This window comes from Delphinus delphis, chromosome 14 (genome assembly GCF_949987515.2).
Source record: "Delphinus delphis chromosome 14, mDelDel1.2, whole genome shotgun sequence".
NCBI lineage: Eukaryota > Metazoa > Chordata > Mammalia > Artiodactyla > Delphinidae > Delphinus > Delphinus delphis.
In genome coordinates this window covers 32,095,102-32,112,911 of record NC_082696.1, presented here as the reverse complement: position 1 = coordinate 32,112,911, position 17,810 = coordinate 32,095,102, and the positions used below count along the sequence as shown (strand labels likewise).

Below are 17,810 nucleotides of genomic sequence, written 5' to 3'. Positions count from 1 at the left end.
TCAGTCGTTAGATTGTCACCAAGAGTGTACAAGAATTTGTCTAAGCCTAAAAGATAGTTTTTTCTTTGCTTTTTCTCGCTCTCTCCCTCATCCCTCCCTTTTTGTTGTAATGAGAAGAGACTGGCTAGAGAATGCTTGAATTCTGAAGAAGTCATTGGGGAGCAGAGGATTGGAAGGCTCAGAGAGAGCAGATAATTGACAAAGAAGGGATGGGAGAAGATGGGATCCAGAGTATATGAGGAGATCCAAGCCTTCGCCAGCAGGGGGAGTCTCTCCTTGGGTTCTGCAGGGGAGAGCAGGAAAGGATGGGTGTGGTGGGCGGGGGCAGGTTTGCCAGTTTGGAGGCAACTTCTGGAAGTAAAGCGTCAGCTGAGATTGACGATAGAGATAGTGGGATTGGTAGCTGAAAGAGAGGGAGGAGGTTTAAAAAGGCCATTGTGAAGAATGGGAGAGGGAACTGGCCAGGCACGTCTAGAAGGATTGCTGTGCAGTAGGGAGAGTGCGGTAAACAGGTACATTTGATTCACGTTATTTATGGTAGTTATATTCCGTAAATACTACTGAACCATTGCGCTTAGGGGAAATACAGGGTTAGGTTCCTGGGAGCCTCTGGTCACAACATTCTCGTCAGCCGATCAGCACTAACCTTGTTTTATGTTTCTGTGTGAAGACAACCTGTATGTCTATTGTTGATTCCGTAACATTGAACTCATGGCCACCAGCGCTGTAACTTATGCCTGATGAAGCTTATCTGTTACACAGATCTTCCCTGTCAGGCACTTGCCGGCCTTCCTGTACTTAGAAACACTTCCTAGCACTTCAGTACTAGGCTTATGGGCGGTTTTAAATAGCAAAATCACAACAAAAAGCACGAAACATGAAAAAACGTGACACTAACTAAGTAGGTAACATAAAGGACACTTGCTCGTAGGGTGAGGTACGAAACACGAAGGCAGAGCATCTTGCCTTGTTCAGCCTCAGCTGGAAACTCGCATGATGGGTGAGTCAGAGTTTTCACCACTCTGTGCATGCCCATGTCCCAAGACCCCACAAATATTATTTTGGGGTTACAAATGTATGTTATCAAGGTGAATTTGCAAATACGGAAACCATGAATAATGAGGATTGACTGTGTGTCATCTTCTTCCCTTAGCACCAGTTCCTAGACCAGGTATAGGTGCAGACTGGGTGGATCCTTGAGATAATGGAATTTTGTCAGACAACATTTTAGGGCAACAATTTAAAATGTTGATAAAATATTTTAAGTGACTGCGAAGGAAGGAGGCTCCACAGAAAGGAGGATGCTAGGGAGAAAGTAGAGGAATCAAGGTGAGATGCTAGAGTTTTCATTGAGATTCAGAAGGAAGTGTATCGGGAGTAACTGGGTTAGCAAACTGAATGGATGTGTTAATTTAATCGTTGAAAGGCAACGCAGTTTCTGATGGGACAAGATCCATGGGAGAAGAGGAAGTGCAGGGAGAAAGAGCTGCAGTATTGGCTGAGTCACCCATGTGCCTGGTGGAACTACTCAGGATGGAAAGGAAGAGAGTGAGCCAATGCTTAGTGTGATGAGTGACAAGGGATGTGTGGGAGGTAGTGTGCAGGATGATGAGGGCGAAGTGGTGCAGCCACAGGGCACAGGCCTCAGAGGAGCAGGGTGGAGAACAGGCCCAGGAGTGTGGTGTGGCCTGAGGCAGGAGGCCACGCTTGGGCCTCGGAGGGATGGAGAGTAGGAGAAAGAGCAGCCTCCACTTGAGGGAAGGCTTCAGAGGGAAGAAGCAGATGTGCCTTTGAGCAAGGAAGTTGAGGTTGGAGAAGGCTGTTTACCAAAGGGTTTCGGAGGGCGTGAGCTATAGTAGAGAGATTACAGGGGGAGTAGTGGGAAGTTGACAGCGCATGGGGCAGAAGCTCAGAGCAGTATGACCCTGAAGGATTGAAGGGATAAATTACTGAAGGGGCTTGTTTCTTAGGCATTGACCAGAGACAACTGAGGGTAAGGCAGGGTGGGCCTGCCTAGCTCCATGGATTGTAAGAGAAGCAGCCCCTGAGCTCCTCCTTGGCATGGGATGGGTGGGGGGCAGCCACCTACCCTTCTCGAACGATCGTGCTTCTAGAGACTCCAGTCTCGGCTCTGCAGGGTGTTCTTATCTCTCTGGGGGGAGTCAGCTTATTTTCACTTTTATATATGTAGCATTAATACCTTCTATTTTTTAATTTTTATTAATTTTTATTTTTTTTTTGCGGTACGTGGGCCTCTCACCGTTGTGGCCTCTCCCGCTGTGGAGCACAGGCTCAGTGGCCATGGCTCACGGGCCCAGCCGCTCCGTGGCATGTGGGATCTTCCCGGACCGGGGCACGAACCCGCGTCCCCTGCATCAGCAGGCGGACTCTCAACCACTGCGCCACCAGGGAAGCCCTACCTTTTATTTTTTTTTAATGCTAATATATAAGATAAAATATTTAAAAATCCATCTTTCCCTTTTGCCTCTTCTTTCCCACTTCTCAAAACAAATCATTGTTAATATTTGGCATCTGTCCTTCCAGACTTTTTTTTTACTGTGAATTTACATATATATGTAAGTATTTATATAAGTGTGTGTGTCTAAATACATATACTTTTGTGTGTGAGTCCATATATGTATTTATATATGTGTGGGCATATGTATATATGTATACACACATAATAACATACATATACCCACAGAAACACACAAATACATACATGGACTCACATGAATATCATTTTTCTCACAAACTGTGACTCACTCTGTAAGTTTGTTCTGCCACTTGAACTTTAACAGTATGCCCTAGAGAACTCTTCATGGCAGTAACTGTACAGCTTCCTGATTACTTTGGGATTGTGAATTGCCCTGGCTCCGTGCTCTAATCTCAAGCTTCTTGTTCAGACTTCTGCAAGGCAGGTGCCCTGGAGTGGTTAGAGGTCTGATGTGGCGTGTGGTTCCACTTGAACACATCTGCTGTGCTAGTGGGAAGGAGACTGAGAGGCTGAACTGTCTTGAGAGCCCAAGGCCAAGTGTGACCCAGCAAAGGCCCCAGAAACCCACATAACCTTTTTTTTTTTCAACTGAGAACTCCCCCGAGTGGGGCCCTAACTTAGGCAGATATGTGGCATCAGCATTCGGCATGCATTACACAGAGTGAGTTTTCACTGGATTCCAGGGAGCCTGTCTCATCTGAGTATGAACTGGGGAGGCTTTTCTTTCTTTCTCCCCACTCTGCTACTAGTGGAGAGGAGAATAAGTTGACTTCTCCCCGTGTCTGCACCAGCCATGGTCTGGCTGGATATCGCTGTGTGTGGAGCTTTATAAAGGACAGAGAGCTAGCACTGAGCCAGTGCACGGCAGGGCACCCACTCCGGCACCCTGCAGGAGCTGTGCGCCCTGTGCTGCCAGCTCCCCTTGGTAGCATGTGCTTGTTCAATGTAGGGAGTGAACAGAGGACTTGTCTGCATAGGAGAATTGTCACCCAGGATGCATGTGCTCCTGGTGGAACTGAGGATGATGCCAGAACACTGTAGCTCAGCTCTTCCCAATGTAATAGCCTTTGCTTTTAGATTTTGTTATTTGTTCACTTGTTTTTGTGGCTGTTAACAAGGGTGCTTTGATTAACATAATCCATATCATACTTGATATCCATGTTAATGTATTTTTGTACATGTGCAGAAATATTCTGGGCTTTTTGTTTTGTTTTGTTTTTTAATCGACCTCCTTTACCTGTTTCAGGTTTGTGGGTACCGGATAAAGCTGCACTTTGACGGATATTCTGATTGTTACGACTTCTGGGTAAATGCAGACGCTCTGGATATTCACCCAGTTGGGTGGTGTGAGAAGACTGGCCACAAGCTCCATCCTCCAAAAGGTATTGTCACTTTTTAGTTTCACATTTTATATTCTGAAACACTTATTTTCTTATATCTTAATTTAGATTTTTAAGAATTCAGACTTTATGATTATTCAGGTGGGCCCAAATTTAAGCTTATTGTTAATGATGAAAAATGTTTATTAAAGTGAAGGAAATTTAGGGCTTCCCTGCTGGTGCAGTGGTTAAGAATCCGCCTGCCAATGCAGGGGACATGGGTTCGAACCCTGGTCCGGGAAGATCCCACATGCTGCGGAGCAGCTAAGCCCATGCGCCATGACTACTAAGCCTGCACTCTGGAGCCCGTGAGCCACAACTATTGAAGCCCACGCACATAGAGCCCGTGCTCCGCAACAAGAGAAGCCACCGCAATGAGAAGCCCATGCACCACAACCAAGAGTGGCCCCCGCTCGCCGCAACTAGAGAGAAAGCCCGTGCGCAGCAACAAAGACCCAACACAGCCAAAAATAAATAAATAAATTAAAAATAAAATAAAATAAAGCGAAAGAAATTTTAAAAATAGGATCCTACTTAAGAGAATAAACTATGTCCATGTACTTACTTGCATGTCACATAACATCTGCTTGATACTTAATTTTGACTACAGGTTTTAGCTACAGATTTCTATTTCATACACACACACAACACACGCACAAATACATCCTTGAAATATGATTGAAAAGTTAGTTCTAACCTGTTTACATAGCTAACTGTTTACTGACATTTCAGTAAATAAAAAATCTTGAGAAATTATGCATTGAACTTACATATCTGAATATTTAGGAGACTGGAAAGGAGAATATAACACTGAAAATCAGTTCAGCTGGGGGCTGGACTAATAGCAGTTATTCTTTTATTATTAAATTCTTTATATTACAGTCTGCCAATGCTTCTGTCTGTTTCATGTATACAAAACATCCAAGAATAACAGATCCTATCTTTTTCAGTTCATCCCTAATATATTTAATAATTTCTTATTTCCTTCCTTTTCATATTACATTCAGTATTTTTTGCTTGATGTCAAAGAACCAGGTTACTAGTTTGATATTTTTGGCCTGTCTCAGGGTTATTGGGTTTTAATGGACAAGCTCTCCTTTGGTTTTAAGTGAAAAATTAATGGCAGAATGGCATTTTCAGATAACTGAAGGATCAAACAGAAGCACCTAGAAAAGTTAAGGATGAAAAAGAGAATCTGTAAGCCTTTGTATAAATTGGCCTGTTATACATGGTGAATTATTAGCTGTTCCTTTCACACCAGCCTCTGGACTTTGATGGAAGTAGAAGCGAGCACATGAGTAGATAAAATTAAATGCTCAGTTTCCTTTTTGAAGAAAATGTTGGTTTTACCAGCATTAAACATGAAATTGTGAAAATTAAGACAAGGACGTTTCCATTGTTGTAATTTGCCAACATGCTTACTTCATAAATCTTGAATTGTCCTTCTTGTGGTGACAGGCCAGAAAGATTTTATCTGTTGTTATTACCATTTTTTCCAGCTTCCCACTTGTTCCTACAAGTTAGTCTCCCAGAGTAGAACGGGTGAGGGAAAAACAAAGAACTCAACTACTCTAGCTCACTGCTGAGGAATTCTACCTAAATACTGGTAGAAATGGTCTGGTAATAAAAAGAAGTCCATCTGAGTACAATATATGTTTGCTTTCTTACACCTTTTCTTTTCATCCATTACCATTCATTCAGAATTGAAAAGCATAATATAATTTGTTGGAAATCAATGCCCTGTGTATAAAAATACATAGATATAAATTATAAGTTAAATACTGTCTATTTAAAGAGTCACCTGATTGCTTGATTTTGGCATGTTGGAGTTACAGATAAAAGTAGGAAGGGAAAGCTAAAGTGTGAAATATTTTGGTATTTTACTGTGTGTTTATATGTGCTTACCCTAGGGTATAAAGAAGAAGAATTTAATTGGCAGGCTTATCTCAAGACATGCAAAGCTCAGGCTGCTCCCAAGTCATTATTTGAAAATCAGAATATAGTAAGTACCTCCAAAATACTTCTCCTTTCACAGGAACTGGCTTTTGAGTGTTTCACTAGATAAATTACAAGGGATAACAAGAAACTATAATAAATTTTATAGCTTTGGTAAATACAGTGCTCTTATCTTAATTAAACTTTAAAATTAGCTTAAAATCATCCTGAATAAATATCTGTTTTTGGCCATAACATGGCTGTCTTTTTTTGTTAAATAATAAAAGGCAACATAGTATAAAACCTAGCTATAATTTACAATTAAGGTGCATAAGAAAAATTGTGACATTTCATTGTTATTGTCACTCGGCTTTAGGAGTGCTGTTCAGATGGGATTCACATAGTGAGATGCATGTAGCCCCATTTAGGTTTGCATGCTAGGGACTATCATTTAAATCTTCTCTCCAGCTTCTAGCTCTGTTCCGCAGTGTAACAGAAGCAAAGTCTGGATGTGTTTGTATTTTCCACTTCTTGACCTGTTGGCATCTCTGAGGAGGCCTGATATGTTAGTCTTCTTCCCTGCCCTAGTTCTGATCTCATTGGAAAGAACAGAGAGCAAGCAGGTGGAAAACCAAAGTCTCATCTTCATAGTTGGTAAGGGCTCAGTTGGAGTACATGCATGGCCTGTATCTGCTGGCAGATGCGTTTCTTGATTCTGAGCCCTGGGGTTGAAGAGATTTACTGGCCCTTCCCGCCTCACCAGCCAAGCCCAGGAGCACTGGACCAGGGCAGACTACCCTCTTGCAGGACAGCTCTTGCTCCTAGAGGGGCAGAGTGGAGACTGTTATGTCCTGTAGGCCAGCTTACTCTTAAAGGTGTGACCAGTTCCTCTTTCCAGATTCACCAGTTAGGGACAGTGAGTGAGAGCGTAGAGAGAGGCAGCCATGTTTCACTAGGGATTCCCTCCAAATAAATATCAGGAGTGGGGAAAACCTTCTCACACACCCCAAATACCCTCATTTGGGAAATGACATTAACCGGGTGTTTTGAGGGCATCAGTCATGGCTGAAACATTCTCTAATCGAATTGTGAACATAAGCCAGGTTGAGTTAGAGAACTGGAGAGGGAGTGTGTGTGTGTGTGTGTGTGTGTGTGTGTGTGTGTGTGCATTTAGGTAATTAATAGAGATAATGAGCCAGGCTATTATTTTTAAATGTCTTAATTGAGAGGATAACTTAATTGCTGAAATGTAAATATTGCGTAGTCATTCGGCATCATTCTCTGTCAAGACAAGGGAGGAAGATCAGTCAGGTGGAAAACTCAGCAGCCTGCTTGCTGTCACTGCTCCAAGTTTCCTAATCCTTGTCTGGTTGTCTGGTGATGAGTTCAGTCAGGGATTTGATCCACTGCCTTGAACCATCGTCTTAAATTCTGTGCATTGCTAGCGCAAAACTTAATCTTGGGCTGTGTGTTCGGTATCTAAGAGGCAATTAATTTTTCTATTTCTAGATTCCTCTACCTCAGAATACTCAAATATTTATGGTCAGAACATTGATAAATAATTTCGGGGTTAAATATGTAGTAACAGTATCTGTGTAGCATTAGTGCCTGATCCTTCGACTCAGACAGAACTTCACTCTAACATATTCAGATACATGGCTGTCCACGTTTTTCTGATGATAGCTGTATAATTATAGTAAAAAGAGAGATAACATCTACTTTGCTTAAAGTGATTAGAATAGTATCTGTGCGCTTCAGTCTGGACAGAAGGATTTTTTTTAGAAGGGCTGAAGTGATTTGTAATGTGTTGTGATTGATATAACTGATATTCAGGTACTTCTCTGAGATTCAGATACTTTTCCTCACAAAAGATTGTAAGGAATGTTTACACCTGCAGCACCTCAAGCACTAAGTCTTACTGAACTTATTATTGTCTTAGTCTCATGTCCCAGATGGCTGATAATCTGTGGATTTCCATATGTTACAAACTATTTTGAATGGCTGTATGTGTTAACAGCCAGTTCTTTTCGTGCTATTGTGAATAATATCTGTATTGTTGAATCAAAGTTGTAATAATTTGTAGCCTTTTGTATAGGAAGATGACCTACTTTCAATAGAGTACTCTTTTGAAAGACCTTTTCAGAAGTGGGAGTGAATTTATACTGACTTACACACATTTTTAGCGTAAGTGCTTATTTTGTGTGAAATAATTTTCATTGTTAAGTCTGTAATAAAGGAAAAGAAAAACTGAAAGTAAACTCTACAGTAAATAAAACTTGCCTAACTTGTGTAGTAATCTAAAGTATCAGGACACATGTTAAAATTAATTAACTTTGTGAGGTTATGGGTGTGTAAGTTTTAAAGGTCCAGATAGTTAATTGGGTGTAGCAACAGGACACTTCTCTTATTGCTACTTGCTGGAAAGCAACTCTGCTGTAAAAGTGGTTCTTGATTTTTAAATTATGTGAATACGGTTGATGGATGCTAGGCCTTCAGGCAGAGGTGCAGAGAGGGTGCAGGTCCTTGCTGTTAAGTGTGTGCTTATCTCTAATTAAATCTGTATGTTTCATAGACAGTGATCCCATCAGGCTTTCGAGTTGGAATGAAGCTTGAAGCTGTAGACAAAAAGAACCCTGCATTCATCTGTGTTGCTACGGTAACAGATATGGTGGACAATCGTTTCCTCGTACATTTTGACAACTGGGATGAGAGCTATGACTATTGGTGAGACATTTTTTCCATTGCTGTGTGCTTTATTAATTGAGTGTTTATCCAAGTACATGATTTAAAAACAGTAATAATGCAAAGCTTATGACTAAAGTAACAGTGCTCTGTCCCACTCTTTCCCATTTCAGATTTTTAACTTTTTACCTGTTCCATATGGCGTATATTTCTAAATAACATCCTTTAATTCTACTTCGTGATTTGTATTTTAGTTGACTTCCTCCTGTGGAAGTGCAATTCATACCACACTCCCAACAGATACTCACACGTGAATGTATGCACGGACTCACACTTCCCCTTCATCTCATTTTTCAGGAAAATATTTTAATCTTCCTTTCATGTTTTCATGCCCAGTAGCTAACTTAACTATTTATAATTGCTGAAATACAAATTATTAATTGAGGAATATTGTTTTTAATCCTTATGGGTGTTGACTCTACTACATAAAGTGGTGGGAGCAACATAATTCTAAAATTACATAATCATAAAATAATTATAATAAAACCATGAGATTTTGATTAAGCAATTGAAATAATGACTTTTCATACCAAATTCATGTTCGTTGATGAAACTACAATTCAGTTTGCTGGTGAAAGTCATTTCTGCACTGTTTGGTTCCTTCTGGAGAATACTTACAACGAGAAGTGACAGACATCTTTATAAAATAAGGCTAATGTTACAGTAGCAAATGGAGTTTAATTTTTATAAATGTAGCTCAGTTTCAGGAAAGCTTGTTTCCTGTCTTTTTCAGTGTGTGTATATTTAAATATTCAGTAGAGCCATCAATAATTTCCATTAATCCTCAAATTGGATTCTCAGACAGGCATCAGTTTTACTTGCATTGTTTTAAAAAAGGAGAGACAGTGAAAGCCATTTGCTATTCAGACTTTTAAACGGTGAATTTTAAAAATCTGAATTACATGTTACATATGGTTTTCACAGAATTTTTTAAAGCAGTTCCATGATCACATCACATAGAGTCAAGTACTTGTCAATATTTTAGTATGTTTAACCCAGCTTTTTTCTGCAAAGCCTAATTTTCCTCATAGGATATCTTTTTATTCAGTTTGCTATCAAATTTATTATTGAAACATAAACCATTTCAAGTATATACAAAAGTGAGAATAATAGCGTGACCCTCCTGCAGCCATTAACTACCACCAGCAGTTACCAGTTTACATCAGTCTTGTTTCCTGTGTTTTCCTACTCCTAAATTCCCAACACCAGGATTGCTTTGAAGCAAATTCCAGATACCATGGCATTTCATCTGTGAATGTCTCTTCTAAAGATATTCTTTTTCTTTCTTCAAATATATAAAGTTATAAATGGCATAATGTCACTAACATACTTAAACATTCTCCCCCAATTGTCTTGGTTTTCTTTCTTGCTTGCTTTAGGTCCAGATAAGATGCACATTTTATGATTGCTTTGATGTTTCTCTTGATCAGTTTTAATTTATAGATTCCTATTCCTCCATCATTTTCTTCCCCTTGTAACTTTTATTGAAGAAACCAGGTGGTTTTTCCTGTTGAGTCTCCCGCATTCTGGGTTTGCTGATTGAATCCTCATCGTATTGCTTACCATGTTCTTCTCTTTCGTATTTTCTGCAAACTGGTGGTTTTTGTTTCATTTAAAATTATGTGTACCTATCTTGAGTGAGTGAATAGATGAGAAAACTGTAAATTTAGAAATATTGTAATCTGTCCTGGGAGGAACATATTTCTCCCTCCTGTGTTTGATGTGCTGTGATGGTGGCAGTACCAACTTGATGACTAGGATCCAGTCCTTTTATTAATAAATGATACTTTAAAACAGTAGTTAGAATTTGTTGAAATGAGAGCTTTTTGTTTTTAAAGTTCTGATTCATTTAGGGAGAACTTTTTTTAGAGCTTTTGCCTGATTTAAACAAAATGGGTGGATGTTAGTTCCAGTTATTTTTGTGGTCTTATAAGTATTATAGGGTTTAAAAGTTAAGTTGCTTATTTGACGTAAGATGCATTTCCTTTAAAAACATTCTTCTGGAAAAAAGTAATGAGGAATTCTAGAAGAATTTGTCACATTTTTCTTTGATGGCAAATGCCTAGGGACTAGGAAGCATCCTGGGTTCTTATTAGAAAGAGCAGGGGAAAAATTGATCTCTTTCAGCTCTGATTTTGCACTCTTATGAGCACAACCAAATTATTTTTAGAATGGAATGTACTTTGAGGATATACTTATACTTCTAACTCTTGAAGTTATATTTTATTAATTGTCAGAAAAGGAATAGCGGTGTGTTCTCTGCCTCAATATACAATTAAGGCACATTGAAAATTGCTTAAGTGCACTGGAATTTCTCCAGCCTTATTAAATATTATGTTCTTTGATCTTCGAATTTTCGAATGGTTAGTATCTGCATAAATTACTTAGGTATGTAATTGAGGATACAAATTGGATTGTTTCCCAATTTAAAATAGTTTGGAAATGAGATTTTTTCCCTTATAAGTGATCTTATCTCTTTTTACCTTAGTGGGAATTTGAAAGCGCTCACGCATGCATGCACACACACACACGTGTGCGCGCACACACACACACATTTGTGGTACTGCATGTTTAATTGCAGTAAAACATTTCTTCCTTCCAAAGAGGAGTGCTACGTGGGATTTAAATTTATGTAGGATTGAAGTAGTTTTTAATGAAAGGAAATAATATACATATATTAGAATAATAATTGGTTTACCTCTGGGTTTCCTCTGTGCTTTTATTACTGGTAGTTGGTAGTCGTTTAATTCTATCCCCTTGACAGTGATTAGACTTAGGAATAATCCTAAATATCACAGAATATTGGAATATTGGAAAGAACTTTAAGGATGGCAGAAGGAAAGCCCTCCCAGTGAGGATGCCACCATCCTCCCGGCGCAGCGTGTGGCCTCTTTCCCTCAATCATCTTCCGATGCCTGAGGGCTGGGCTCCACAATGAGGAGTCACCCCCTCTCTTCCCTCAGGCCCTGGGAAGGAATCTTGCTTTTAAGAAATGTTATCTTCGGAATAGATACATGTATTTGTATAACCGAATCAGTCGCTTTGCTAGCACAACATTGTTAATTAACTATACTCCAGTATAAAATAGAAAGTTAACAAAATGATAATATTAATAATAATAATAAATAATAGCAATATGTGACCCAATCCCACCTCCCCCAAAAAATGTTATTTTCACGTGACCTTGTCTTTTGGGAACCAGGAAGCCATGACAGCAGGACTTAGGCGACTGTGGACTAGCGTGAGGTTGCCACTTCAGCCGTCTTTGAATTTCAGTCCAGTATCCCAGTGAGTTAGGCTGAAAAATCATCAAACAGATCTATGAAAAAGAGAAGCATTGAGTTAGTGAATTAGAACAAATATGGGGCTGGGACCTTTTACTGTTGTTTCCAAGTGGATTGCACACTTCTTCTATTTTTTTTTTAGAGATGGGGCTCTTTCACATTTGTACAGTGAGAGTAATATTAGTTTTATGTATCTGCCCAAAATAATGTTGAAAAGCTGCATTGCGTTGTCAGTTTCTTAGAGCGTTGTCAAAGTTAACAGGTTTGTCATCAACCATTAAATTTGGAAAGCAGCCCTTGATGGTGGTGATGAGTCACAGAGATGACAGGGACCCAGGTAGCTCTGCACTTCAGTCTTGAGGGGCTCAGTGTCTGGGAACGGAGAGAAACGCAGCACTACTGTCTTGGCTGCTGGAGAGAAACGCAGCACTACTGTCTTGGCTGCAGAGTTGATGGTGGTTAGTGCTTAATGGAACCAACTGCTTGCTGTCTCTGGTGGCAAATGGAAGGAAAGGCTGACTGACTCACTGGAGTGTTCTCAGGGAGGTCTTCCTGGGGACATGGGATTTGAACTGGACCATGAAGAATGATAGGAATTAGTACTTAGATGTTGGGATGAAATATTCCCGGAAAGCGCTGCTTATGTTTAAGCCCATGGGGCAAAAATGGTATGTTTGGGGTATGGCAGCCCCGGGGAGTCAGTAAGTGACTTAACTCCTCTAAGCTTTAGTTGCCCCCTTTGCAGAAAGGATTAAATAGTCCCTATCTCACAAGGTGGTGTGAGGATTAAAATAAGAATTTTAGAAACAGAAACCAGTTTGCAAAAGGTTAAAGAGATAGCTGTAAAGGACATCAAGCACAGAAGTTTGGCCATGAAGGTGAAAGTGGATTATTGCCTGAGGGGGAGTCAACCCTTGAGGAGGGTTTCCTGCACACAGAGAGTGTTGAGCTTAGTTGAAGGAAGGAAGCCACCGTAGAGGGAGAGAGGAGATATCTGAGACTGAATAATTGAGGATACCGCGTCCTGTAGGAGGGGCTAGCCTTGGGAAGAAATAAGCTTTATTCTCACTCATGGAGGAAATGAAGACAGGAAAGGAAAATTGACGCTAGAGTGATGAGGTGGTGGGACCTCCTTTATCTGTTCCTAGTAGTCACTGTGTTAGTGAAATCAGGTTTTAATCTTGAAGCAAATTACGAATATTGAAAACAGCCACTGTGGGGAATGGGTTTGGAAATGAGTTAGGGATGAAAAGAACTACGATGACTCCGTATGATGAGGTTTGGGGTTTAGTAGTAAAACAGAGTGTTGGAAGCCCTGAAGAGTGAGCGCAGAGTGGGAGCCAGGAAGGTGGGCCCTGGGAAATAAATTGACAGTCGTCATGCTCTGGATTTAGGGATTGAGAGAGACCAAGTGTGCTGTATTGCTTCAAAGAATCTAAACCATAGCTTGAATGAAGACTTTGAGGTTTTCCTTAAGTGAGCGTCTTGAAATGTTCTTGTTTGACTCTCTGCCGAGATCTGGGGAGCCCAGCGTGTGCACGTGACTTTCGTTTAGCTTTTGGCTGTGACTGATAGAACCAGGGTCCCTTTCTTTTTAACCCCAAATCGCTTAACCTCTCAGTGTTTCCATAAAATGAGGATCTTAATGTTTGCTCGCTCTATATTACAAACATGGATTTTTCATGAATTATTATTTCTGTTATTATCTACCAGTCTAGGTCTGATTAGATCTTAGCAGCCTTCATAAATAATTTGCACTTACTTGTGAAGTGGACTTAAAAAAAATATTTTTTGGAGATAGAGTTCTTTAACAATACACAGAAAAACCCCAAAGAAAGAAAGGAAAGGCACAGGGAGCAACGATTTGCCAAACTTTTCACCATTAGTTGTTCTTCAATATATCTTTTCTTGGTTACATTTCTGCTTCTGAACACTAGATGGGACTAAGAGATGACTTGTGTTTCAATAGTAACAAAGGATTTCACAGCCTTCCAACTTCTGAACGAAGTGGTGTTTGTTTATTGAGGAGCTATAAGTAAACTAGATAAAAATAGGGCTATTTTTATTTTCATCATTGAGACAGTTTCCTGGTTTATTTTAGACGGTGACTTTGACCAATATTTAAATAATATTAAAACCTTATATAAGATTCAGGCAGTACAGGAATGAGTGGCCAAAATACGCTACAGTATTTTCCTCGCTTATAATTTATAGAGAAATCCAGTAAAATCAAAAGAGTTAATTATGTCTAATGCTTGTATTTCAATCAACGCGAACCTGACAGTTAATTAGAAGTACTTGATAGTTGTCTTAAATTGGGAAGGAAAAAATTAAAGTATCATATACTTATTTTTTCATTTTTAAGGATCCCTATATCAATTAACAGCTTTCCCTAGAATAAAATAAAAATTTCCCTAAAATAAAGGCTGCATCATTACTAATAATGCATAACCAAATACTTGTCTAGGAAAGAATAGTACAGCTGGAAATCGAGCGCCACAGTTTCGCTTATACAATTTATAATAATGCCTCGGAAGGAGTTGGGTATTCAAATATCTTTTATGACAATGTATAGTGTAAGAAATGTACCAATTGCCATATGAACTGGGCAGCATTATGTCTTCCTTTCACATTTCTAAAATAATGACATACACATACACATGTAACCCTATATAGATTCAGAAAAATAATAGTGTCAGGGAGGGTGGGTAGGAGATATTCAATAAGTGAATAAAAACCTTCAACTATAAATTTAAAGGTATTTTCTACTGAAATAATTTTGAGAAAAATCAGCATTAAGCTGGGGTTCCATCAGCTCATCTTGTGTTACTGGTCAGAGCTGCTCACTTGGAAAGATTGACTTGGAAAGTGGTGACTGGATGTTAGTTCACTTGCAACATTTCCTAGAAAGTTCTCTGTAGTCTGTTAAGTGTGCAATAGCATTATGTCTAAAAAAGCAATGTTGTATATACCTTAATTTAAAAATACTTTACTGATAAAAAATGCTAACCATCTTCTGACAACACAGCATTGCCACAAACCTTCAATTTGTAAAAAAACGTGATCTTTACAAAGCACAGTAAAGCAAAGTGAAATAAGGTGAAGTATGCCTGGTGTAGAATAACTTCAGTCTTTAATATGCCAATGATGTATTTTGTAAATCTCTAAGAGGGAGATGTGTTATTTTCCTCAAATATTTGATCATAGGGTCCTGACTTTTTTTTTAAACTCCATGATTCCTATCATCTTTGAGAACACAGATGGGAAATGTTCTACCAACTTTTTTTTTTAAGGTTTTAATTGTAATATGCCTCTAGATGCTTGTATATTTTGCAATACTGTTATAACTACTCCCTTGTAAGTATAGCCTCTACTTCCTTATATTGTGTTTGCCTGGCAAAATCCCAATTCTGGTTGAATCTGACGTTCTGCCTACTCTCTGCCTGTGCCTGAGCGGTTGAATATAGCTGGAGAAAGACGCAACATGCTGACTGGCCTAACTCACTTTCATGACTGCTAACCTCAATGGGGCCCTTGGTCCTGCCCCATAATCCTGCTACATGTCCTTGTCTATTCTTCCAGTAAATTTCACTCCCCTTTTTATTCCCTCAAATCTTTCACAGCCCCTCTCGTTTTCTCCCACTCAGTTGATAGGTGTGCTTCCTGTATCACTGACAAAATAGACATGGTCAAAAGAGAGGTCCACATGCTCCCACCATGTTGTCTCCCCACCTTTCTGATCTCTGTGGAACCTTCTCTCTAACTGTGCGTGATGTCCCCCTGCTCTCACGCTTCTCTGTTCCCTCGCACAGAGTGAGTTCTCTTCTGCATTGATAGGTCATCCCTCTCTTTTGAATTATTCCTACGGTACCCAAGCAGGAGAAAGGATTTTTGTTTGTTTTGATAGTTGTTGTAGCCCTAGCACCTAGAACAGTGCCCTGATCATGGTAGTCGCTCAGCATATATGTCTTGAATAAATGAAGTAATATTTCCCATCTTTTAAAAAAAAGTTTTATTTTGAAGTAATTCCAAACTTAATGTACAGAGATTTCCACATATGCCTAATCCAGCTTCCCCTAAGTATGTCCCAAATTTTAAAAAACGAACAACCTCCCTTTTTCTAATTTCTCATTTCTCTGCTTCCTTTTAAAACACAACCCCTTAAATGTATTTTCTGAGTTAGCTATTCCCATCTCCTTCCACTCTCTTTTTTTTTTTTTTGGCTTTCCATTTTGTTTATTTATTTTATTTTTTATACAGCAAGTTCTTATTAGTTATCTGTTTTATATATATTAGTGTATATATGTTGCTCCCAATCTCCCAATTCATCCCATCACCACCACCACTGCCCCCTAGTTTTCCCCCTTGGTGTCCATATGTTTGTTCTCTACATCTGTGTCTCTGTTTCTGCCTTGCAGACTGGTTCATCTGTACCATTTTTCTACATTCCACATATATGCGTTAATATACGATATTTGTTTTTCTCTTTCTGACTTCCTTAACTCTGTATGACAGTCTCTAGATCCATCCATGTCTCTACATATGACCCAATTTCGTTCCTTTATATGGCTGAGTAATATTCCATTGTATATACGTACCACATCTTTATCCATTCATCTGTTGATTGGCATTTAGGTTGCTTCCATGACCTAGCTATTGTAAATAGTGCTGCAATGAACATTGGGGTACATGTGTCTTTTTTCTTTTTTTTTTTTGCGGTACGTGGGCTTCTCACTGTTGTGGCCTCTCCCGTTGCGGAGCACAGGCTCCAGACGCGCAGGTTCAGCAGACATGGCTCATGGGCCCAGCTGCTCCACGGCATGTGGGATCCTCCCGGACCAGGGCACGAACCCGTGTCCCCTGCATCGGCAGGCAGACTCCCAACCACTGCGCCACCAGGGAAGCCCTACATGTGTCTTTTTGAATTATGGTTTTCTCTGGGTATATGCCCAGTAGTGGGATTATGGGTCATATGGTAATTCTATTTTTAGTTTTTTAAGGAACCTCCATACTATTCTCCATAGTGGCTGTATCAATTTACATTCCCACCAACAGTGCAAGAGGATTCCCTTTTCTCCACACCCTCTCCAGCATTTGTTGTTTGTAGATTTTCTGATGATGCCCATTCTAACCGGTTTGAGGTGATACCTCATTATAGTTTGGATTTGCATTTCTCTAATAATTAGTGATGTTGAGCAGCTTTTCATGTGCTTCTTGGCCATCTGTATTTCTTCTTTGGAGAGATGTCTATTTAGATCTTCTGCCCATTTTTTGATTGGGTGGCTTGTTTTATTAATATGGAGCTGCATGAGCTGTGTATATATTTTGGACATCAGTCCTTTGTCTGTTGATTCATTTGCAAATATTTTCTCCCATCTGAGGGTTGTCTTTTCGTCTTGTATGTAGTTTCCTTTGCTGTGCAAAAGCTTTGAAGTTTCATTAGGTCCCGTTTTTTTATTTTTGTTTTTATTCCCATTACTCTAGGAGGTGGATCAAAAAAGATCTTGCTGTGATTTATGTCAAAGAGTGTTCTTCCTATGTTTTCCTCTAAGAGTTTTATAGTGTCTGGTCTTACATTTAGGTCTTTAATCCATTTTGACTTTATTTTTGTATATGGTGTTAGGGAGTGTTCTAATTTCATTCTTTACATGTAGCAGTCCAGTTTTCCCAGCACCACTACTGGAGAGGCTGTCTTTTCTCCATTGTATATCCTTGCCTCCTTTGTCATAGATTAGTTGACCATAGGTGCATGGGTTTATCTCTGGGCTTTCTCTCCTGTTCTATTGATCTATATTTCTGTTTTTGTGCCAGTACCATATTGTCTTGATTACTGTAGCTTTGTAGTATAGTCTGATCCTTTTAATGTGCTGTTGGATTCTGTTTGCTAGTATTTTATTGAGGATTTTTGCATCTATATTCATCAGTGATATTGGTCTGTAATTTTCTTTTTTTGTAGTATCTTTGTCTGGTTTT

The 17,810-nt window shown here is 39.5% G+C and overlaps 1 protein-coding gene across 7 annotated transcripts in view; it reads left to right on the top strand.

The window, feature by feature from the left end:
• The window catches only part of L3MBTL3 (L3MBTL histone methyl-lysine binding protein 3), a 117,759-nt gene that overhangs the window by 40,402 nt on the left and 59,547 nt on the right, over nt 1-17,810 (top strand). For all 7 annotated transcript variants that reach the window (XM_060029973.1, XM_060029974.1, XM_060029978.1 and 4 more), the window contains 3 exons: nt 3,744-3,879; nt 5,787-5,878; nt 8,384-8,535. In XM_060029973.1, coding sequence (XP_059885956.1) covers nt 3,744-3,879; nt 5,787-5,878; nt 8,384-8,535 — 380 coding nt within the window. The remainder of the gene's footprint in view (nt 1-3,743; nt 3,880-5,786; nt 5,879-8,383; nt 8,536-17,810) is intronic.